Source organism: Hipposideros armiger, unplaced genomic scaffold (genome assembly GCF_001890085.2).
Source record: "Hipposideros armiger isolate ML-2016 unplaced genomic scaffold, ASM189008v1 scaffold_82, whole genome shotgun sequence".
Classification (NCBI taxonomy): domain Eukaryota; kingdom Metazoa; phylum Chordata; class Mammalia; order Chiroptera; family Hipposideridae; genus Hipposideros; species Hipposideros armiger.
The window spans coordinates 2830393-2854332 of NW_017731432.1; the positions used below are offsets into that span (position 1 = coordinate 2830393).

General features: G+C 45.4%; 1 protein-coding gene across 1 annotated transcript in view; it reads left to right on the top strand.

Moving 5' to 3' along the window:
* Positions 1-23940, top strand: part of CFAP57 (cilia and flagella associated protein 57) — a 53170-nt gene that overhangs the window by 7285 nt on the left and 21945 nt on the right. The window contains exons 5-16 of the mRNA XM_019643696.1: positions 1402-1554; positions 5224-5363; positions 6117-6282; positions 7057-7170; positions 9517-9729; positions 11347-11520; positions 14454-14615; positions 16636-16791; positions 17955-18048; positions 18678-18868; positions 22335-22508; positions 23532-23690. Of these exons, the coding sequence (XP_019499241.1) occupies positions 1402-1554; positions 5224-5363; positions 6117-6282; positions 7057-7170; positions 9517-9729; positions 11347-11520; positions 14454-14615; positions 16636-16791; positions 17955-18048; positions 18678-18868; positions 22335-22508; positions 23532-23690 (1896 nt within the window). The remainder of the gene's footprint in view (positions 1-1401; positions 1555-5223; positions 5364-6116; positions 6283-7056; positions 7171-9516; positions 9730-11346; positions 11521-14453; positions 14616-16635; positions 16792-17954; positions 18049-18677; positions 18869-22334; positions 22509-23531; positions 23691-23940) is intronic.

The following is a 23940-nucleotide window of genomic DNA, read 5'->3' on the forward strand; positions in this document are numbered from 1 at the left end:
AGAGAGAGAGAGAGAGAGAGAGAGAGAGAGAGAGAGAGAGAGAGAGAAAGAGAAAGAGAGAAGGAACAGAAGTCAAAACTTAGCATTTCCAAATTTAGAGACTAAGACGGGATGAGAACCCAGCAGAGGACATGGAGAAGTAGTGGTCATTCAGTCATTCATTCAGCAAGTGCTTGTTGCGCACCTGCCATGGGCCAGGCGCCATGCTCGGTGCCTGAGAGATGCATCAGACGTGGCCGCTTCCCTCAGGGACCTCACTGTCTCTGGAGGTGGGCAGCAAGGCAACACCCACTTATTCACTGAGCGCCTGCTACATGCCAGGCACTGTTCCAAGCACTGGGAGACAGCATGCGGGACAACACAGACAAGGTCCTTGGGCTGAGGGCTCCCATTCTGCTTCACACAGTGTGATAAATGTGACAGCAGAGGAACTATCTGTTGGGTGCTATGAGCACACTGAGGGACTCTCAGGGCCCACCCAGCCCAGGGCAAGTCAGAGATGGCTTCCCAGAGCCCTCGCTGTCCTGGTGGAACAGGGGGAGTTGACCACATGAAGACGGGTAAGGGGGTATGTAGGAAGACAGAATTCCAGGGAGAGGGTGGGAAACACAAGAGCTCAGTGTCCTGGACCCCAGGGAGGTGGGTGCCACTGTCACTGCAACAGGCTCTAGAAAAGTCAGGACGCTGAGGACTGAGCAAGGGCATCTGGCTTTGGTGATAACGAAATGTCTGATGTTCACGAGGACAGTTACAGTAAATGATGCAGTGGAAGGGAAATTTATTTATCGAAGTATGAGGAATGGATAACTAAGTGGGTGACAAGGAAGTGGAGATGGTATGTGCAGGCCAACCTTTCAAGAAGCTCTGTTGTTAATAGAAGAAAAGCAGTAACAGGAAAAAGGAAATTAATTTTATAATGTCTGCTTGGGAACTTCAGGCCCTCTCAGAGACTGCTGGCAAGAGCTGTGTGACCCCTTCTGTTTTCTCTACTGCCCTGTCACCCACCCCACGTAGAAGCAAGGCTGTGTCACCTTCCCCTCTCCTGCCCTGAAGTGCACACTGGTGTACTTGGTGCAGGTGGCTTCCGTCAGGTGGGCGACAGTGGGATTTAGACTAACGATTGTTTGCAGGGTAGATCTCAAATTGAGATACATAGATGGATCATTTTTACGAATGCCGCTGTCTTATTAGTCAGCCACTACTCACGTAAAGGCGAATACAAAACCCACAGAAACAGAGGCAACTCAAGGCCCTCCCTCTCCTGCCCACATCTGAGGCAGATCCTGGAAACGTGCTGGTCTGGGAGTCAGTGAGCTCAAAGTATCTGAAAGAACTCTGAAAGCCCAAAGACCCGCTGCCAATGTGGTGACATCACTGATACCGATTTTGCATCTTGGGCAGATTCCCTTGGACCCACAGAGCCATGACCCGAGTCAGTCTGACAAACAGGACATCCTTTGCATGTGCTTCAGCCCCTCCGAGGAAACCCTGATTGCCAGCACCAGTAAGAACCAGCTCTACATCATCACCATGTCCCTGACGGAGATCAGCAAGGTGGGTCTCCCCAGCAATGCTTCCTTCCAGAATTTTTCATCTATATTCATAACAGAATTAGTCTGTAGTGTTTTTTCTTGATGCTTTTGTCTGCTTTTGGAATCAGGGTAATATACTGGCCTCATAGAATGAGGTGCAGAGATGAGGTGGAAGAGAGAATTGTTTTGCTTTTAATTAAGAGAGGTTTGAGTATATTTAAAAGGTAATAGGCTATTATATCAAATCATAATGTTGTATACTCCAAACAAATACAACACTATATGTCAGTTATATCACAATTTAAAATAAAAAGATTCTGACCAGTAGAGCATTCTGAAAGCAGCACACACCTAAATGAGTTTTAGAAAGTTCAGGGTCCTTAAAAGTTACTATGTGACTTTGGATAAATCGCTTTGGATTCAACCTCTGGCATATATTTATTTATATATTTGCAGTGAGAGGTTGTAAGAGATTACCTCTTTTTTGTTTTTTTGAGGTACCATTACATATAAGTTTAGGGTGTGCAACATTGTAGTTCGACATCTGTGTATACAACATCGTGCTCGCCACTAAAAGTCTAGTTTTTATCCATCACCGTACAGCTGACCCCCTTTACCCGTTTTGCCCTTCCTCCACCCCATTCCCACCCTGGTAACCACCGATTGATCTGTTGTCTGCCTCTATGAGTTTGTTTTTGTTTTTTGTTGTGTTTGTTTTTGTTTTTAACGTTCCACATATGAGTGAAATCATTTGATATTTTTCTTTTTTTGTCTGACTTAGCATAATACCCTCAAGGTCCATCTGTGTTGTGGCAAATGGCAGAATGTCACCTTTTTTATAGCTGAGTAGTATTCCAGTGTGTGTGTGTGTGTGTGTGTGTGTGTGTGTGTGTGTGTGTGTGTGTATACACACTATATCACATCTTCTTTATTCATTCATCCATCAACAAACACAGGTTTTCGTAAGAGTGGCCTCTTAACTGGAGTTAAGAGGTGAGTAGAGGAGGTTATGCTGCCGAGCTGATACTCTCAGGTGGGGCCTTTCAGGTCATCTATACTTGGAGTCACCATGAATCCGGGGCTGTTTTTAACCTGCAGATTTAGAAAGTATATTTTTATCATTTCACCCTGGGGTAACTGATTCACATGGACTCAAAAAGAACTAATGTGATGGCGGGATCTTCATTTTGTTTGCTTTCTCTGTCTAAAGGGGTGAGCTCATTGCACAGAGCCTCTCTCCCTCCAGGTGGGCAGGGCCTCTGAGAAGGAAGACTGCAAGGGGAGGAGAAAACTAGACCAGAGGAGTTGGATCTTCTGTGGAGGGGAGCATTTCCACTCTCTCTCAGCTGTTACTGTCTCCTGCCTGTCTCCGCATATACACTCTGCCCTCCTACCCCTGAGATATATTCCATTTTGATGGCAGAGTAGTCTTTTCAAAACTCAGATCTGGTCATTGCAAAATAAACATCCCCCCCACCACCACCATCACAGCGGCAATCCTTCAGTGGCCTCCCAGTGCTCTGAGAAGAACCAGATCAGGTGCCTAGGGCTGGGCATGGTCTGGCCCTGTCTCTCTCCCCAGCCTCATCCCATCAGTCCATCTAATAGTACTGGTCCTTCCAACCACCATGAATCTGCACGTTTCCTCTTGTCAAAAGGCTTGTGCACACCCCGATCACTCTGCCTGGGTCCTTCTTCCTTCCCCTGTCTCCACATTGGTTCTTGCTCATCCTTCAGAAAAGAAAGAAAAAAGAAAAAAAAAAAGCTTATAGGGGGCTGGCCGAGTGGTGCGTTGGTTAAGAATTGACTTGGGGCCCCAGCTCTGAGCAGCAGGGCTCCCATTCGGATCCCACATGAAGGCCAGTGATGCTGTGCCCTCTACAGCTAAGATGATGAACAACAGCTCGACCTGGAGCTGGGCTGCTGTGGGTCGCCGGCAACAGTGTAGGCTGCAGCTCCTGCTGCAGTGGGCTGCTGTAAGCTACTGTGAGTGGCTGGCAGCCAGCGTGAGGTGCCGGCAGCCGGTGTGAGCTACCGTGAGCCATCTTGAGCAGCCGTCCAATGGCCGGTGAGCTATCTGCCTCAGCTGGGAAGAGTGCAATGATCACAATACCAACTTGGGCCAGTGAAGCGACGTCCTCCGCAACTAGACTGAAGAACAAAAGGACAGCAACTTGTCTGTTTCCCTTCCCCGATTCCCTGATAAAATCTTAAAACAAAAACAAACAAAAAAAACCTAATAGGATTGTGTTAACAGAGGCAGGGAGGTTGAAGATATTGGAAAAAGAAGGGGGAACAGATGGAGAAGAACAGGAATAATCTGTGCCTGCCCCCCACCCCAGCACAGCACCTCTTTTTCTGAAATAGTAGAGGAGGATAGAGTGATGCAGGTAAGTTTATAAGTGAGGGAGGGCCAAAATTTGAGGGAATTCCCATCTCAGCCTTTGTCTCGGCTTGTGCACATACCCAAAATATGTGCACCTCGTTAAATTTCTCAATCACCACCCGTCATTCAGGTGCCCCAGGTATAATGCCTCTGGTGACAGGTATCTGGAACCTACACAACCAGCATACTAGGATACATTTTCATTTAAAATCTTCGCCCAAGTCATTGCCACTGGTGGTAGTGTAATATAGTCTCCCTGGGGAAAAATTTGGCAGTACTTATAAAGATCCCTGAAATCACTCATACCATTTTCTCCTGTATTCCACTTCTAGAAACATATCTGTTGTATGTATCAGTCCCAGCCCATCGATAGTGATGCTATCAGCTAGGAAAGCCCAAGCCACTGGCCTCGGCCTGTACATTTCCCCAACAGAGGCCAATGTTGTGGCTGGCCTGGCCTTTGTGGTTCTTAGTGTGATTGCAGGATGCACTTCAGCAGAAGCCATCAGGGAACTTTGAGGAAGAAGAAGGTTTATTGTTCCCAGGTCCTGGAGAGCACCTGGTGTGCGTTCCCAGGGGCCACACAGACAGATCAGAGTAGAGCGAACACAGACCTGGGGCTCTGCCTTTATTAGGGTCCAAGGGTGAGGTGTCTAGGGTTTCGTGAGGTCACTCTTTGTTGGATGATTTACAGCCTAAGAGAGGGAATTAGGGCACAGGGAGGGAGAAGTGGGGTCACTCAAGATGTCAGTTATCTAGGTTACCCAGGGTTTTCGGGAAAAGGGACCTTCACGGGTCATAATTCCTTATCTGGTTGTTTTGCTAGTAGCTGCGCCGTACAGCTGGCAATATGTTTATTCAAGATGGATGTCTTGAAATGGATGCCTCGACAATCAACAGCTGAATGTCAGCCACTTACCCTACAATCAGGATGCTTGATGTCTGCACTTAATGACAGTATCTAAGGAAGTAATCAGAGAGGTACACAGACTCACCTGCAAGGATTTTAGTCTAGTTATTTAGTTATTCCTAAATAACAAAAGTTGGAAACCACTTAAATATTCCCACAGTAGAGGAATGGCTAAATTAAATTCTGGTATATTTGTGGAATAAGATATTTTATTGCCATCGAGATAATGTTTTTACATAATAGCAGCATAGGAAAATATGCATCATATTAAAACACTTTGTTCACAGCCTGATTTTGTGCACCCAGGCTAATTAATGTGCATGGGTAATGAGAGCTGAAGCACATAGCCAGCCTTTGCTTACTCTGCCGGATCTCATTCTATATGATTTCTCCAGGGGGAGGTTGCCCACTTTGAATACCTGATGTACCCGTTACACTCAGCATCCATCACTGGTCTAGCTACTTGCATCCGCAAACCCTTCATTGCCACCTGTTCTCTGGATCGATCCATTCGCATCTGGAATTATGAATCAAAGTAAGGAATGAAAGGCTTTGATACTGTAATAGGCGGGAATTTGGTTGTTAAATTTTTTATGTGAATTATCTTAAGAGAGTTTTAAATTTTTATTACTTAGACGCTTTTAGTTGGAAAAAAATTTATTTAATCAAGTCAGTCAACCTACCTTCTCTTTTTACTTTTGCATGGGCTAGAAAACTACTGTGTGCTGTATTACATGCTTACTACATGCCAGACACTATACTAGACTCTAGGGACATAGAGCTAACACACTAGGATCTCACCTTCTTCTGTGACCTACATCCTTCCAGCTTTCCGATCCCCTCACTCACACTTGATCTGTTTTTGGCCACGTGGAGCGCACTAGACCATTTATTCCATCTCTTTCTCCTCATCACTGCCCCAACCCCCCTCAACTCCCTAGTGAGTTTATCTTTCTGGCATAGCTACCCTGAAAATCCCCAATGTAGATTGACCCCACACTGTAATTTCTTTCTTCTGCTGGGGCTGCTGGGAAAAAAGAAGTGCAATCCCTATGATTTGGGGATCTAAGTGGAGCTGTGCATTCAATATCAAGAGACAACCCCTTAGTCAGTCTCCCTACTTGCCATACTCATTGCTGGGCACTATCCTCAAATAACCAAAATCTAGAAAAGAGAGGAAGCAATCGTTGCAAGCAATGAAGTATCTCAAATGCTATGATAAAAATACATATCAGATACAGTATTTAGCAGGCTAGACTTATAATTTGATAAATGATCTCTTTCATAGCGCTCTGGAACTATATAAGGAATACCAAGAAGAGGCGTATGCAATTGGCCTCCATCCATCTGGTCACTTCATTGTAGTAGGGTTTGCTGACAAACTACGCCTTATGAATCTACTCATTGATGACATACGTCCTTTCAAAGAATACTCTGTCAGAGGATGCAGAGAGGTAAGAATTGCTGAAGATAAAGTCCAGTTTCTTGGAAAGCCAGGGCTGAAATATTAAGAATTAGCACACTCTGGGGAGGTGGGACCAAAGTGTGTCTTAGAGAACTTTAGTGAGTTGTTGTTTTTTTAAAGGAAAAAAATTCAATTCTTCTTCCACCAAACTTATTGAGTATATGGCTCTATCACCTTTTTCTTATTCTCACCAAAATATTTCACTGAGCCCAAAGCCTTGTGAGGTCCCACCTGTGATAAGTCCTCTGTATGATTATGGAGTAATACGTAAGTATTGAAAAGTTACTTTAGAATCAGAGTCACAGCTGGGAAGGCAAAGTTGGAGACTGGGAGGAGCTAGGTAAAATAAGCAACAGGGAGAAGCAATAAGCAGCCCATCGGCTTTTCCCAAGATGACTTGCAGAAACAAGATAATGATTTCAGGAATTGCTTCCCCACGCTGAAACTTCTTCTACAGACAAATGAGTGTTCTACTCTATAATCCAAGCAGCTTCAAGTTTAAGCACACGTCGCAATGCTAGCATCTGGCCAGTGTGAGCTACCGGAATAGTGAAAGGGTCTGAAATGTCAGCCAATTCTCATTCTGTTTGTACCTTCCCCTGAAAATGTCAGCCAATTCTCATTCTATTTGTACCTTCCCCTGACTCCTACCTCCACACATAGTGTCAGCCTGAACTCTTTGAAAAAAGGGGCTCTTGACTATAGCCTTCAATGAGACCTCTCATTTCTTTCATTCTTGCTCCCTGGCTGTACTTCCTTGTAGTGTGCCTTTAGCAATGGAGGTCACCTGTTTGCTGCGGTCAATGGAAATGTGATTCACATTTTTACCACCACAAGCCTAGAGAACATCTCAAACCTGAAAGGACACACAGGGAAGGTAAGTGAGTGAACAGTGTCCTGCAGAGCAAGGGACACAAAAGCCAAGCATTATGCTAGCCAATGGGACACAAGTGAACAACGGAGAAGTGATTCCTTTCCTCTTGGAGGTCACTGTCTACATGGGGAAAGAGATAATAAAACAAATGCACAAATTTAATTACTAATTGCAATAGATTCGATGAAAGAAAAACATGAGGTGTTGTGAGAGGAAATAATGAAGGAATTGGCATAATGAAGATCACTTGGTCCTAAAGGAGTGGGTAGGAATTAGCCAGAAAGAGCTCTTGGGGATAATCATTGCAGTTAGGGATCCAAAGACCCTGAGGTGGTAGATTATATGGGGTGTCAGAGGAGCTGAAGTGTCTGTTGGGCTGGAACATAGGTATCAGGATGAAACTTGGGGTGAGCTGAGATTGAAGAGCTTAGCAGGGGCCCAAGTACATGGAACCCTGTAGGACTTTTAAGGATTTTGTACTTTATCCTTTTTGTTCCTTGAAATCATTGAAGACTTTCAGGGCAGGGAATGGTATGACCAGGTTTGCATTTTAAAAAGATTGCTTTGACTGCCGAATGAAGAATGTATTGAAAAGGACAAGAGTAGATAGAAATGGTAAGGAGACTATTGTGGATATCTACATGATAGAAAATAGTATTTTGGACCAGGATGGAGGTGGTATAGCTAGGAAGAAGTGGATGGATTCAAAAGATACTTAGGAAGTAAAAGCAATAGTTCCTAATGGTAGAGTGGATATGGGGTGTGAAGAAACGGGAGAGGCCAGAGATTGAAAGGAATAAGAAGTTAGCAGATGAATTTGGAGAGAGAAAGCAGTTGAAAAAGAAAGGCATTCTAGGCAGACGGACATGTTACAGATGACCGAATGGGAGTTTAAAATAGGATGGTGGTTTGTGGATTATATGGCTGGAACATTGGGCACATTTGAAGAGTGGTAGGAGAAAGAGCTGGAGAGGTTGGCTGTGCCATGGAGTGTGTATGCCAGGCCAAGGAATCTGACGTGAGTCTGTAGGTGATAAGAAACAATTGAGGATTTAGGAAAAGAAGAAATGGGATCAGAAAGATAATTCTCCAGACAGTATTGACAATGGCTTAAAGGGGATGGAAGTTGGAGTGATGGGGACCAGCTAGGAAGTGAGGGTGAAAAATGAGTTAGGGACTAAATCATGGATTTCGTAGTAGGGACAGAGAGAAGGAGGACACTAAGTTCCATTTGGACATGTTATGTTTGCTGTGTCCAGGACGTGTGACATGTGAGTGTGGAGGTCAGGAAAGAAGTCAAGGCTGAAAATCAAGATCCAAGGGCTTAGGTGGTAGAGAAAGCCAGGGGCATATATTAGATCACCAGGGGTCTGTGTGGAATCTGAGAAGTATCTCAGGCGGGAGACAGGTGGCTCACATTTAAAGGAATGGTAAAGGAAGAGAAAGACTGCAAGTGAAGGTACAAAGAGAACCTGGAATCAGGGACGTGAATCAGAGAGGCCAGGGAAGTAGTTTCCAAAAGGATAAAGTGGTCAGTGGTATTCAGTATCAGAGAGAGGTCCTGTAAAGACTCAAAACTGATCGTTGACCTTAGCAACGAACAGGTCCTAAGTGAAAGTGTTATGTAAACGCAAGTATTGTCGAGTGCTGCTCAGCTTCCTCAGCTTCAACCGTGGGACTGGTCTTCAAGTGGCTGTGGAGACACCGATGAAAGAGCACCAGGCCCTGTTCCAAAAAAGTCAGCCCAGCTGTAGACCTCTTGTTTTATGGCCTGACGTTCCCATGGGCAGAACCCCTGCTTCTCTGCACCAGAGCTGGAGTAGGGACTTTCTTTTCCAAAAGTGGCATCCCCACTCTATGAGGGGCACTTGCAGGGGGAAGAGGGGTAGAAGCCCCTGGTCTTTTCAGCTCTCCCCTCATGGCAAGGAACCTCCACCCTAAGAACAAGCCGGGGCAGGGACAGTCAGGGCACCAATATTCTCGGACTCCCGCACTTGGAGTAGAGCTGCCACCAACAAGCAGGAACTGGCTGGTGGAAAGGAGACCAGGTCCTCTTGGCCGTGCCTGCCTGGAATAGAGCTTCTGGGTGGGGACAAAAAGCACTAGCAGTCTGCCCTTCTCAGGATGAAACCATAGCCAAAGACTGAGAGCTGGGGGGGAGAGGGAGCCCCATCTTTTGGCCACACATTCCCAAGAAGCTATGTTTTGTGCTTACTAAAGGGTACGTACCAGGAAAAGACATTCTAGTGAAACACATGAGGAGTTCATTCGCCTTTTCCATATGAGGGATGTGTGTGTACACACGTGCATATGCGTACTCTTCACTGGGGTTGTCTTCATCCCCTATAGATACGTTCCGTTGTGTGGAATGCGGATGACAGTAAACTGATTTCTTGTGGCACAGACGGTGCTGTATATGAATGGAATCTGTCCTCAGGAAAGAGAGAGACGGAATGTGTGCTCAAGTCCTGCAGCTACAACTGTGTTACCATCTCCCCTGATTCCAAAATTATCTTTGCTGTTGGATCTGACTGTACCCTCAAGGAGATTGCAGATTCTTCGGTGAGTGCCTCTGCCCTGCCCCTGGGCTGCTGCAACGATCTGCAAGTGATGCCCCCATGGCAAGAGGGCCTGTGACAACAGCGTCCCTTCTTCGTGGGATAACACCTGGCTCCCCATTCCTTTCGGGTCAGCTCGGTTATTGTTGCTTCTGGAATGTCCTGCCCAGCACCTGCCTGAATGGGTTTCATTGTAGAGCCCTTTTCCGTTTTCATTTTGCTTGCTGTCTAGAATTTCTCTCCACCCTCCAGGCATGGAGGTCAGCAGCATCTCTAAACTGCACTCTTACCCTTGATTTCTTCTTACTTTCCTGGCCTAAAACCAGAGCTATCGTTACTGCTATCACCTAGACTCACCACCATCTTCATTGGAAATCCCCAAACCCTGAAATTGCAGAATTACAATATTTGGCTCCAAATGGTTGAGGGAGGACAGAAGAGCTCAGTAAGGTCACTTCTTACACACGTGGCTGTGTCCTTCTCCAGCAGCCCAGTGGCAGCTCATCGTTGGCTTCTCTCGCTTTTCTTTGGTGCCTGTCACTCTCCTGGTGCTGGTCCCTAGGGAAGCCCAGCGATACCACAGCAGCAAACTGACCTGAGGCATGTGTCCCCAGGACGGGAACATAGCTTAGAGTAGGGTGTCTCTCCACTAATTCTGTGGTGGCTTTCACAGTGCTGCACCAGAACAAAGCTCCTTTAGAGCAAGGCCATGGTGCTATCCTCGTGATGTCCCTTCTAGCTGACACACACTGTGTAGCCCACTGCAAACATTCAGTCGATGTTTGGTGGGTAGGCAGATGGGTAGGTGGATGGATGAGTGGACGAGTGAGTTAATGAATGAAGGAATGAATGAGTTCCCTGATAATATAATTTTGTTTATATAATGGGTATTAATTAATGTTTGCTGAATACGTTTATGATCCACATCCCATTCTGGCTTTGAGATGCATGCTACTGTAACAGCCAAGAGTAGATCCCCTAGAGCCTGCCTGCCACTTATAAGGTGAGTGAGTTGAGGCAAGTTACCTACCATCTCTGTGACTGTTACCGCATATTTAAAATAGGGATAAAAGTAGCTCTCTCAAAGGGTTTTTGTGAGAATTAAATTAAATACAACACGTAAAAGCCATAGAATGGTGCTTTGCACCTAGTAGGTGTTTTGTCTTTCTTTTTTAAATATTTATTTTGTTGGGGAACAGTGTGTTTTTCCAGGACCCATCAGTTCCGAGTTGAGTAGTTGTTTCAATCTAGTTGTGGAGGGTACAACTCAGTGGCCCATGTGGGCATCAAACCAGCAACCTTGGTAGGAGCACTGCGCTCTAACCAACTGAGCTAACCAGCCCACCCCCCTAGTAGGTGCTTTTTGAAGTTTTCCTTTTATTAGTGTTATTAACGCCTACAACTGTTTTTTCATCCGTCAAGCAGCCAAGAGATATTTAGCTTTTGCTTTTTCTGTGCTAGGCACTATGCCAAATGCTGTAAGGAACAGGAAACACGTTTTCTAAAATAGAGACCTTGCTCTATCTAACATTGCTGTTTGAGGAGAGGAAGAGAATGACTTAGGGACATTGAGGACACGGCTCAGCCCCTCCAACTGAACAGAGAGCTATCTGTGTTCCAGGTCCTTCGAGAGACATCAGCCTTTGATGCCGTCTACACAGCCATCACCATCTCGCACTCTGGGCGCATGATGTTTGTGGGCACCTCGTTGGGAACCATTCGTGCGATGAAGTACCCTCTGCCTTTGCAGAAAGAATTCAATGAGTACCAGGCTCATGCTGGTCCTATCACCAAGGTGAGAGGGGCTCCTCTCCGCAGTAGCCCCGTGCCAGAACTAGCTCTCAACAGATCCGTTTGATCCTGCCGTCCACATACCTTCTTCATCCCATCAATCTCCCAACATCTTTTCTCTCTCATTTATTCATCCAGTCATCTATTCAGTAAACTTTTTATTGGCTATTAATATTCTTTGTTTAAACTCTTCCCAGGAATGTATCCTAGGAAATAGTCAGAGATACACCTAAATGTTTATGTACAAGGTTGTTCACCATAATATTATGGATAATAATGGGCCATTTGAGACATGCTATAGGCTCCCCACCCAGATCTTCTCTCCCAGGCCAATGCATTCATTCGTCTGCCAGCTGCTGAGTGTTGGCTGCTCACAGCTCTCCGTCTCCTCTGCAGAAGTGCCCTGGACTGAAAGACGCCCAAAAGATGAGCCCGTGCCCTTCCTCGAGGGCACAAAGGGTCTTCCCTGGGGTAATAAGATGAGCACACATTTGTAAATTCTCCCTTCCTTCTCCCTTCTAAAAAAGTACTGTCTGTGTTTACATGAAATCCTGAAGAACAGACCCTGGGAAAATGTGTATCTCCTCTCCCTTCCTCCTTTCTCTTATTCCACATTGAACAACACCAACACCTGAGGCTTCTAATTATGTCCCAAACTCTAGATTTTTACCTGTAGACACTATCTTTTTTTTTTTTGAAGTTTTATAAAATTTAATTGAACCAAAAAGAAGACAACTGGAAGCAAGATCTCAGCAGACTGAGATAAATGCTTCCCCTGTAGACACTATCTTTACTGAGAAAGGATTTTTCATTATAAACTGCAACATGTCTGTACTGAGCCTCAGTCTTGGGTCCAAAGCAAATTACTACAACATATCCGCCACCCTTCCCTTAAGATCTAAGTTTTGTGGATAAGGTGTTTATTTTTCTGATCACAAAAGGAATGCATGTTTATTTTAGAAATAAAAGTCCTCATAATAGTACTATTTTGGTCCATTTTCATATATATATATATATATATATATATATATATACATATATGTATGTATATACGTATACCAGGGTGCCAAAAAAATGTATACACATTTTAAGAGATGTTATCTTAAAACGTGTATACATTTTTTTGGCTCCCTCTGTTTATGCATATATATATATATATATATATATATATATATATATATATATATATATGGTCTGTGTGTTTGAGATCATACTGTATGGACACTGTTTTGTAACCTGATTTTTTTTTTTTTACTTAATGCTATTGTACACATTTTGCCTTGTAATTAAATATTCCTTGAAAGCATGATTTTAGTAGCTACACAAATATTCTATACCGTGATGGACTGTAACATGTTTAACTCTTCTCATACAACTGGGCATTTAAGTTATCTTATGAACTCCAATGCATGTCCTAGTCTACAGATTTCCATGGGAATCTCTGATTACTTCCTAAGGCTAAATTCCTAGGCAAAGATAGAATTCCTGAGGGAAACAGCATTGCCATTTTTAAGATTCTTGACACATGCTGTTGATTGTAAAAAAAAAAACCAGTTTTCATAGTTGATTCTTTTGGTTTCACCTTTTATTTTGAAATAATTACAGATTCATAAGAAATTTTAAAGATAGCATCGAGGTCCTATGCACCCTTCCCCCAGTTACCCCCCCGCCAAATTGCATCTACTGTAACTATAGTATGATATCAAACCAGAAAATTGACATTGGTACAATATATGTGTGTGGTTCTACGTATGTCACTTTATCACATGCATAGATTTGTGCAACCACCACTGCAGTCAAGCTACAGAGCTATGCCGTTACCGCAGAGAGCTCCCTCATGCTGTTCCTTCATAGTTATACCCACCCCCCTTCCCACTCCCATCCCTAGTCCTTGGCAACCACTTATTTGTTTTCCATCTCTAAAATCTTGTCATCTTGAGAATTTTCTATAAACGGAATCATGCAGTGTGTGACCTTTTGAGAGTAGCTTTTTTCACTCAGCCTAATGCCCTTGAGATCCATCCAGGTTATTTTGGGGATCAATAGTTTCTTCCTTTGAACTGCCGAGGCACGTTCTATGTTAAGGATATATTATAGTTTATTTAGGATATATTTTATTTTCTCCCAGTTTTTGGCTATTACAAGTAAAGCTGCTATGAACAATCATGTGCAGGCCCTAAGTTTGCATTGCTCTGGGATAAATGCCCAGGAGTACAATTGCTGGATTATATGGTGAGAGTATGTTTGTTTCCTTTTTTAAGAAACTGCCAAGCTATTTTTCATTCCCACCAGCAATGCATGAGAATGCCAGTTTCTCCACATCACTGCCAGCATTTGGTATTGTCATTATTTTTATTTTAGCTGCTCTAATAGTTGTGTAGTGAGGACAGTTTATAAATGTGTGCTCATCTTATTACCCCAGGGAAGACCTTCTGTACCCTCGGGGAGGGGCAGGGGTTCATCTCCTGGGCTATGGCTCCTTTCAGTCCAGGGAACTCCTGTGGAGGAGAAGGAGAGCTGTGAGCAACCAACGCTCAGCAGCTGGGAGGTGAATGCATGGACTTAATTTGCAGTTCCCTAACAGCTAATAATGTTCAACATCTTTTTATGTCTCTATTTGCCATCTGTATATTGTCTTCTGTGAGATGTCTTCATATCTTTTGCCCACATTCCAGTTGGATTGTTTGAGCTTTTCACTGTTGAGTTTTGAGAGTCCTTTGTATAGTCTAGATGATAATTGACTCAAGATACCAAATTCACAGCAAATGTAGACATAGTCTTGCTTCTTTTATTCATTACCAAAGGCCTGTGAGGGCTCCTGTCTCATTCTTACCCACAATCAAGTCTTTCTCCTCATAAGGTATATACAGTAGTCAGCTCAATCCTGGTCAGCCAGGGCCTCAGAAAACCTCCTCTCCATGACCTTTTTCTCCTCAGATGTTGCTCACCTTTGATGACCAGCACTTGCTGACAGTCGCCCAGGATGGTTGCCTGTACACCTGGAAAGTCTATGATAAGGAAGGTCGGGGAATTAAGCGAGAGAGGGAAGTGGGCTTTGCTGAAGAGGTGCTTGTTACTAAAATCGACTTGGAAGAGAAGGTAAGAATTGGATCTAATGAACAGGGACATAGAAATTTCTTACTAGACTACGTCCAAACTCCTGGGCCATCATTCGAGGCCCTCTACAGCCTGGCTGCACCCAGTGCCCAGCTCCCTCTCAGCACATTCTCCGCCCACACCGCCATGCCACCCCCTTCCTTGCCACTTGACCTGTTTCTACCACACCCTGCCTGCCACATGATCATCTTTATTTTTTTTTAAGGTGGTATCTCATTGTGGTTTTTATTTGCATTTCCCTAATGATTGGTGAGGTTGAACATTTTTTCATATGCCTGTTGGCCACCTGTATGTCCTCTATTTTTTCTTTTTTTTAATATTAGTTTCATGTGTACAGAACAATACAATAGTTATCCTTTTCACCCCTCACAAAGTAATAATCCCCCCCATCCACTGCCCTCCTACCCCCGATGTCATACTTATCTATTACACGTGATCATCTTATGCTGTGCTCTACTTTGAGCCCATTAACTAACTTTCTTCTTCCTGCTCTTGGAGGGTGGGAACCATCTCATACAATTCTCTTGTATGATCAACAATTTATAGCACATGGAAGATAATCAATAAATATTTACAAAATTGACTGACTAAATATCCCAGTTGTATCTGTGAAACAATAACTGCTAGTATATGGAGCCTCCTTTAAACAAAGAAGAGGATTTATAAAGCACTCCTGAAACCCATTCCTCAATAATAAAACAATAAAAGTAATAATAATCAACAAGTTTTAGGTTTGTCACAAACCAGGCACTGTGGAGATTACTTTATAAGTACTTTCTCATTTAAACCTCACAACATCTCTATGAAGCAGATACTATTATTCTCCCCATGTTTCAAGAAATGGTTTTAGAGAGGTTGAGCAACATGTTCAAAGTCACTGAGCTAATAAGTAGCAGGACCAGAGTTCTGATCTAGATTTAACCCAGAGCCCGCTCTTTTAACCACTATCCCAAAGGGCCTTCCCTCCTGTTCATGTAGTAAACATTCCATGAAGATGTGTTTTGAGAGAGTTCTGAGTGCATTGCTGTGTGCTCCACCCCTTAAGGGGGACGATGAATGGATGGTTCAAGAGGCTTACAAAGGATGGCAAAGCTGTGCACTCATTGCTGTTCATCCAGAATGCAAAGTGCATTTATTGAATACCTACTTTTTGCTAGGCACTGGGGATGCATGTGTGAAAAGACAGGCATGGGTCCTGTGATCAAGGAAACTCACAGTCAACTGAGGGGTAGAGACAAGTAAAACCGTCAGAACAGCAGTACCCAAATGGCCCCAAAGCAGAATGATAGGCCCCTGGCATTTCCCAAGATCCCTCCTAGAGCTTCCTGGAACTTCCTGCAGGAAAGGCAAAGTGGAAGGAAAGGGGGAGAGAGATCCTTTAAGAGTTGGGGTCTGCCCTACTGCAGGCAGGCAAATATGTCTCCTCTCCCTTCTCTCTGTTTTCTTCTTTTTTCCTCCCAGGGGGTAGGGGAACAGACCGAATAGAAGACACCAGGCTGCACCAAAGGCCTGAGGGGTCTGGCCTGACCCAGCGCCCAACTAGGCCTGACAGAACTGCTGCCAAGGTGGAAATGACTAGTGTGTGTACTGCTCACTTCTAAAACTCCCATCTTTCTCGACATCACGAGACCACACTCTTATTTATTCCCTATGAGCCTCTCTGACTGTTCGGGCCTGGCTCTTTCTCCACCTTCTTCCACCTTCTTGCATCCTTTAAAAGTCACATTCCCCAGAATTCCCAGCTCTCTTTTTCTCTATATTCTATGACATTCTATGTAACCATCTCTCAGGTCATGATTTACCCACTCATTCAGAAGAAGCTCATATGTCTTCTAGTTTTTAGTCTATGTGTCTTCTGTGGGAAAGATGAAAATCCTAGTTGAGATAGATTGAGTTGGAGGCGAAACAGAGCTGCAGGTCTCAGAGAGCTCAAGGCCACAGGTGTAAATGGTCCAGTTCACCACACTGTGAATGTCCTTGATTCTGTGTCCTTCTCCCAAAGGCTCAGGTCATGTTGGAACTGAAGACTCGGGTGGAAGAGTTAAAAATGGAGAATGAGTATCAACTGCGACTAAAGGATATGAACTATTCTGAGAAGATTAAGGAGCTAACAGACAAGTTCATCCAGGAAATGGAGTCCTTGAAAACAAAAAACCAGGTCTGTTGGAGAGACTAAACCAACAACCCCAAATAACAAGAAATTTCCTATTTACTCAAGATATAACTGGCATGTGCTCATACAGTGAGATATGTGATAATGTATGATTTTAAAGCATAGTTGATAGCATCAGAAAGGATTACAACAAAGTGCTAAGTGAAAAAAAGCAAAATATAAAACTGTGAATAGTATTAATTAGGTAAAATAAATGCTCATAGAACAGTTCTTAAGAAAATAGCTAATTGTGATTATCTCTGGATAATTCAAATTTGTGGATAATTTAAATTTTGTTCTTTATACTTTTCAATAACTTCCAAATTCTCTACAATGAAAGTATATTACCTTTATTGTCAAGAGAAACTCATTTAAAAAACAAAACGAAAAGGTCACAAGAAAAACTAAGCACAGAAAGAAAAGAACTAGCGGAACATTGATCTCCGGCTTGTCAGTAGGTTAAAGAAAATTAATCGAAATGGTCTTTCTGTAGTTAGATTTGGCCCAGGATTCTCCCAGAATAATTGCTTTGTTCTGCACAAATCTGCCTGGCCCATCATCCAAAAGCCCCTATCTACTGCTCAAGGGTTATTTGTTCTTTTGTGTTATCTCCATGGGTCAGTGTTTGGCTGGGGAAAAAAATAAGCAAAACAACAACAACAAAAAAACTCTGTTCATTTTATTACTTCATTCGTTTAGTCAACAAACTTTGATTTGGTGCCTTCCGTAAGCTAGGCACGAGGTTAGGTCCTAGGGATGGCACCTCCCCTGACTACAAGGATTTTTCCTGCTCCATTAAAGAAAACACTTTCTTAGAAGCTGACACATCCACAGACTCAAGGATTAGTCGACAGCAATGTGCTGACAACAGAGGATTCCACTGAATCCTTACCTTTTCCACTGAAAATGGGTTTGCTACATGTCCAACACTGAATTCATCATTGACAAGACCTACTTAATAGAAGAATGTAAAATAGTGAAAGTATGGGACTTTCAGAGCAGAACATAATGTAAATAAAAAAGGTGATAGTTTGCTTGTTGCTCATAGAACAGTGCTTGGTACAAAACGTTTCTGAGTAAAGGCAGATGTCATGTGTAAAATGTGCTCTTGCCCCAGTAGTGCCTTTAGCAGATGTGTAGAAATGAGAACATTTGACCCTGTGTTTTAGATTTTAAAAACAGAAAAAGAAAAGCAGGATATATTTCACCGTGAATGCATGGATGACCTCCTAGAAAAGCAAAGCCGGGAAGTTCAGGACCTGGGTGAGTCCACCAGTAGTGGCCACATGGGCAGAGGGTGGTCGGTTAAGGTCAGAAGCCTGAGAGTCTCCCAGACCTAGCAGAAGTCCCAGGTGATGTGGCTTTGTCTATACACAGCCTACGTTTATCCCCTGGAACTCACGGTGGTTTTCACTCCTGTGTATTTACTCATTCATTAAACATGGATCAAACATCAGCCAGTTTGATCCAGAAAAGTGCAGGCTTAGAGCCTGAGAGACTGCCTCGGGGCCCAGACTCACCACATACTTGCTGGGAGCCCTAGGGAGTCACCTAAACCTCACCGGGCCTCAGTTTACTCTTGTAAAGTGAGGGTACTACTGCCTAATTTGCACACTCAGGACATTCTTCATGGCCCTGAACCCCCAAACACCCCATCTGCACTTTCCCAGAAACCGTTCTGCCTAGACAGCAAAGGGGAGGGAGTTTGGGTGCCTAATGAGATGATGGAGATGGATGCAGGTGAGGAAGATGGGCAGGCATTTGAATCTTGGCTTTGGAGGCTAATGCCCTAGCTGGTGCTGGAAAGGGGTGGGAAAACACCCAAGGTTCCTAGGTGTCCCTAAGGTTGGTGCTACTGTCCCACCTTAAATACCTTCCTTGCTTCTCCCCAGAATCTTGCAACAACCAAAAGTTGCTTCTAGAATATGAGAAGTACCAGGAATTGCAGCTAAAGTCCCAGAGGATGCAGGAGGAGTATGAAAAACAGCTCCGGGATAATGATGAGACCAAGAGCCAGGCCCTGGAGGAGCTGACCGAGTTTTACGAGGCCAAACTACAAGAGAAAACCACCCTTCTGGAAGAGGTACTCACGGGAAGCTGACCTGTGCCCCCTTCCATGGTGCCATCCCGCAGGCCTGGCCTGGGAACCACCCAAAGAGTTGTGGGAAGCCTCACTTGGCCTCCTTTTCCTTACCCAACTTCCTTTCAGTATGTGTGTCATCTGGCCCTGGATTTATACATTTGTTTCCCTGTAGACCAGGGGACTCACTGAGCTAGGAGGTGCTCAGATTTGAGACTGAAATTCCTTGGATAGACTAAGTTCAGTTCACACCTATTCTATCTTACCTGTACCTTGAAGCCTTGAGAACTGGGGAGACCTTTCTTGGAGAAGCCTGTAGAACCTGGAGAGGAGCAAGGGCCCTGAACAAGGGGGAAGGTGGTTACCTGAAACCCCTTCGGTGAAGTCGTTCCCTCACCAATTTCACAAACACAGATCGTGTCTTGTGTCAGGTTTGCCAGCCCAAGTGCTGGGCAACCGAGAGAAATAAAACACGGGGCCTGGTTCTCAGTCCGGTGAGAGAAGCGGTCACGTAGATCACTACGTAAAGGCGTGCACAGGATAGGGGAATGCAGACAAAGGGCACCGCCCTGGCCTGGAAGGTCAGGGAAAGCTTGCAGGAGCTCATTCCATCTAGGACGAATATGAGTCAGAATGAAGAGGAGATGGAAATGCAGGAGGGAAGGGCATCCGGGCAGAACAATGTGATAGAATGTTCAAGCAGTTTGGGTTTGCAAAATACCTGGCTTCCCAAGACGAAGAGGAAGCTGAGAAGCCAGATGGCCTCCTGTTCAGCCTGAAATTTCAACAGATGGTGTTCTGATAGTGAGGGGGTAGGAGAGTCATGAAGCTGTGGAGCAATTTTTGGAGGGAACGAGGAAGACAGTTACCAGGCAGAGGACTGGCAGGTGTGTGGCTGAGAGCCCGGCTCAGGTCTGAGACATGAACTATGGTGGCATTCATCCACCAGGCTGTGCGTTTCCCCACAGCAAGGCACAGTGAGTAGGTGCGTGAGGAAGACACAGCAGCCCTCATTTGTAGCTGGGGTTTTATTGAGTGGTGCCACAGAAAATAAAGATTGGCCAATGACCAGCCATTGGGTCCAGGCCAGAGAGGGGTCAGTAAAGGAGACATTATAGGAACCTCTATAAACCACCCCCAGTTATGGCAAGGAAGACTGTGAGTCGGCATCTGGAAAATGTCTGAAATCTTCGGTGAACTGAGAAAGTAACCAGGCAGTGGGGGATAAATGTGGTGAGAAGTAGGGGTGGAGGCCTCCTGAAGCAAGCGCCTCAGAGCAGGCTGAGCGCTAACACAGCTGGAAGCCAGAACTGAGGAAATTCCACCCCCACCTGAGCCCTACCTGATTCAGTTCTGCGATGGGTTGCTTAACACAGCCTGCACAAGCTGCTAGGACTCGGATCTGCCCACCTCCGCAGCCCCGTTTCCTGCTGCCCGTGTCCAGCTTCCTCTTATCCAACAATGTGGAGCATCTGGGAGTTTCCCACACAGCCTCTGGCCTCTGCTCAGGGTGATTTCTCTTCCCAGGACTCCTTTCCCTTCTTCTCCTGGCCACTTGTACTCACCCCTACAGACTCAGGACAAGAGCCAACTCCTTGAGGAATTCTCCCCAACCCCTGTCCCCTCCCACAGGGCTAAGCAGCCTTCCTTTGTGTTCTCAGGGCCGCAGGCTCCTTGCTCGCCCATGGCTTACCAGGTGACATCCTATGTTTGCTGAGCTCTGCCTGGAGGGATATTGAATCCCCACAGAGGGGAGAGAGGCTGGCCTTCCTCCCAGACCTCCCACAGTGATCACAGTGCATTTCTTCTGTTGAGTCAGTAAGATTTCAACTCAGAACTTTCCTAGGGAGCTGCCACCTGGCATGCCATCTTACTAATTTGGCTGGGCTGCTTCTGCTTTTTAGCAGCATCTACTAAATCAAGAGCAGAGGTTTGTGGGTGACTTGAGGCTGCAGACAGAGCCGACCTCACCAGACTTGTGTCTAGCAGGGTTCTGGTGACATGTGATTGGTGAAGAGAGAAGCCTTTCTCAGGAGGCCATTGAGCCCAGGTTTAAAATCATCTTGTCTCTCTTAATCCCCGAAACACACAGTCCAGGGCTGGTACCTGCAGAGGAAAGCAATTGATTCTGACAGAATCTAAAATTTCCACCACTTGGTGGCAGTAGCAAAGAGGAGTCAAGGCTTAGTCACTTGCGAACTCCACCAGGCAGTTTTTCCAGCATCTGGGCTCTCTAGGCTTTTACGCATTCAGCACCAATTATGTACCAGATACTGTCTGTGGTGGGTGTTCACAGCGGTGAGTAGCGAGATATGGTCCTGCCATCGAGAAGCTTCCATTCCAGTGGAGGAATCTGTCAGACAGGCAACTATAACATACAGTGACGGGGAATGGCAGGCTTCTCACAGGATTTGATAGCTGAGCCAAGAGCTGAAGGAAGAATAGGGGAGAGCAGCAGGAAGAGGGATGAAAATAGAGGGACAGCATGTGCCAAGCCCAGCCGTTGAGGAACATGCATATTTGGAGAACTGAAGTTAGTTCACTCTGGCAAGAGCTTGGGGTGGGAGTAATGGCTGAGGCTAGAGAGCTAGGCTGGTGCTAACTCATGCAGAGCCTTGTAGACCCGGCTCAAGAGTCTTGACTCTATCCTGAGGACAGGGTGAACCATGGAAGGCTTTCAAGCTGGGGATGGCATGATCAAGTGTGTGATTTAGAAGCTCCCCTTTGATTAGAGAGTGGAGACAGACTGGACGGAAGCCTGACTGGAGATGGGAGACAGGTTAGGAGGCTTAGACTGCAGTCCAGGCAAGAGATGACAGTGGCTTGAGAAGTGGGAGAGACATAAAGGGAAGTGGATGGATTCAAGAACCATGTGGGAGGTGAAAGGTCAGGACTGATTGGATTAAGAAGCAGGACAGCAGAATTAAAGATTTGCTCATTCATTCAGACGTATATTGAGTACCTGATGTGTGTTGTGCACTGGGAACTCAATGATGGGCATGATACCCTCAAGGCTTCTACCCTCAAGGAACTTACATCTAATGGGAAAGAACAATCAAGTAGTTTCACAAATAAATATAAAATGGCCTGTGCTTTTAACAGCAAGGTTGCCGGTTTGACTCCTACATGAAAAAAAAAAATTACAACTGCCACACTCAGTGAAGGAAAAATAGAGGGAACCTGGGTGTCAGTGTGAAGACCAGAGGTGGGACAAGATCAGATAGTGGCTGAAGTGATGGAGCCCAAGGCATAACCTGGTAGGAAGAGAAGGGAGGGTAGAAGGACAGCCCGGAAGAAAGTGGAGGGGGCCAGGGACCCATGGCCTTGGTTTCCATTTCTGTAATAACCCTCAGTCTCGCATCCCCATGATAGCTCCCACATGCTCATCTTGTCCCAGGTCCCCTTAGCACAAAGGTGTCATGTGCCCCTTCTCCCCTGAGCACACATTCCCTCCCTGTCTCTGAGCCAGGCCCAGGAAGATGTCAGGCAGCAGCTGCGAGAGTTTGAAGAAATTAAGAAACAGATTGAAGAAGATGAGGACCGAGAAATCCAAGATATCAAAACCAAGTATGAAAAAAAGCTTCGGGATGAAAAGGAGTCAAACCTGCGGCTCAAAGGAGAAACAGGCATCATGAGGAAGAAGGTATCGGGCCATTCCCTGAGAGGCCTGGGGCAGCACGGGCAGCACTGCAGAGAAAGCGTGGGACGGGTGCGCAGGCAGAACAGTGAGTGACCTGGCCGAGTCAGGCCTGAAGGTCCTCATCTCCAGCAAGCAGGTTAGGAAAGGACCACTGCCTGGCGGGAGGGTTCTCTCTGCACCATCAGGCAGACAGATTGTTACCACATCCTCTGAAGGGGTAACTGTTGGGGCATCCCCCCCCTCTTTCCAGGGGTAGTGAGGTTCAGTGTGACACTAACAGACACTCTCTGAGCTTTCATTTATTAACAAGTAGGATTTAGTCAAAGATTTCAGAGCTAAACCCCTGGTAGAAATGGAGATGAGGTCTTCTGGAGGTGATATAGTCCTCACCTGGTGGTGCCCTCAGGCTCTCGGTCTGGGGAGTCCTGGGTGACTCCTGTTCAGATTCCGTGGTTGGGAGAAGACTTGGGGGGTGTAGGATGCTTAATTTACATGGTCGGGCAGATGTTTTTAGTTACTGATGTTTGGGATGAGGAGGGATTCAATTTATTGATCCATATAGAATTTCCACAGTTTTCCCAACACTGTTTAGCAATAGAGAAGCCAAGTTCAAAGCAAGCTCACCTTCCTTCCTATTAGAGATCATGCTACTAGTCAATGCAGGGGACAGTCATGTCTTCCTTTCTTGGACATGGCTAAGATGGCTCATCAGTTAGGGCTCAATCTCTGTGACCTAGATGGGCATGGATTCTAACCTTTCAAGGTCAGTGTTGTCATGGAAAACTCTGGGTCCACTTGGGGAACTGGTCTCCAGAGCCTCTTTATGCAGACAGTCGGTCCTTACGTAGGGGTTGGGACCGGATCTAATCAGGCAGAATACTAACTACATCATCCTCTTGGCCTGGGAAATTCCTGACTGCCCCAAATTCGGATGGGGAGCTCTTTAAATTTACAGACAGTTGGGAGGAATGGAGATGAGTTCAAAAACTGTGTGTCACCTTTGTTCGTTGTCATTTGTATCTTTAGTTCAGCAGTCTGCAGAAGGAGATTGAAGAGCGAGCCAATGACATTGAGGCCCTGAAGGGAGAGCAGGAGAAGCTGCAAGGAGTCATTAAGTCCCTGGAGAAGGACATCCTGGGCCTCAAGCGGGAGATCCAGGAAAGAGATGAGACGATTCAAGATAAGGTGAAGGCGCATCTTCTGCCCTCCCTCAACTGCAGCCTAGATGGGCCCAGGCAATGAGGACAAAGCCCAAGAGAGAGGGACCCTGGCTTCTCGGAACACATCTGTTTAACTTGATGGGGAATGAAGAGTCCGTGAAGTGCCTACTGTGTGCTTGCCAAATTGCTGTAACCACATCACATTCAATTCTCCCAGCAACCCCAGGGGCCATGAGCAACCCAGCTGTATGTATAGCACAGGAAACTGAGTTCCA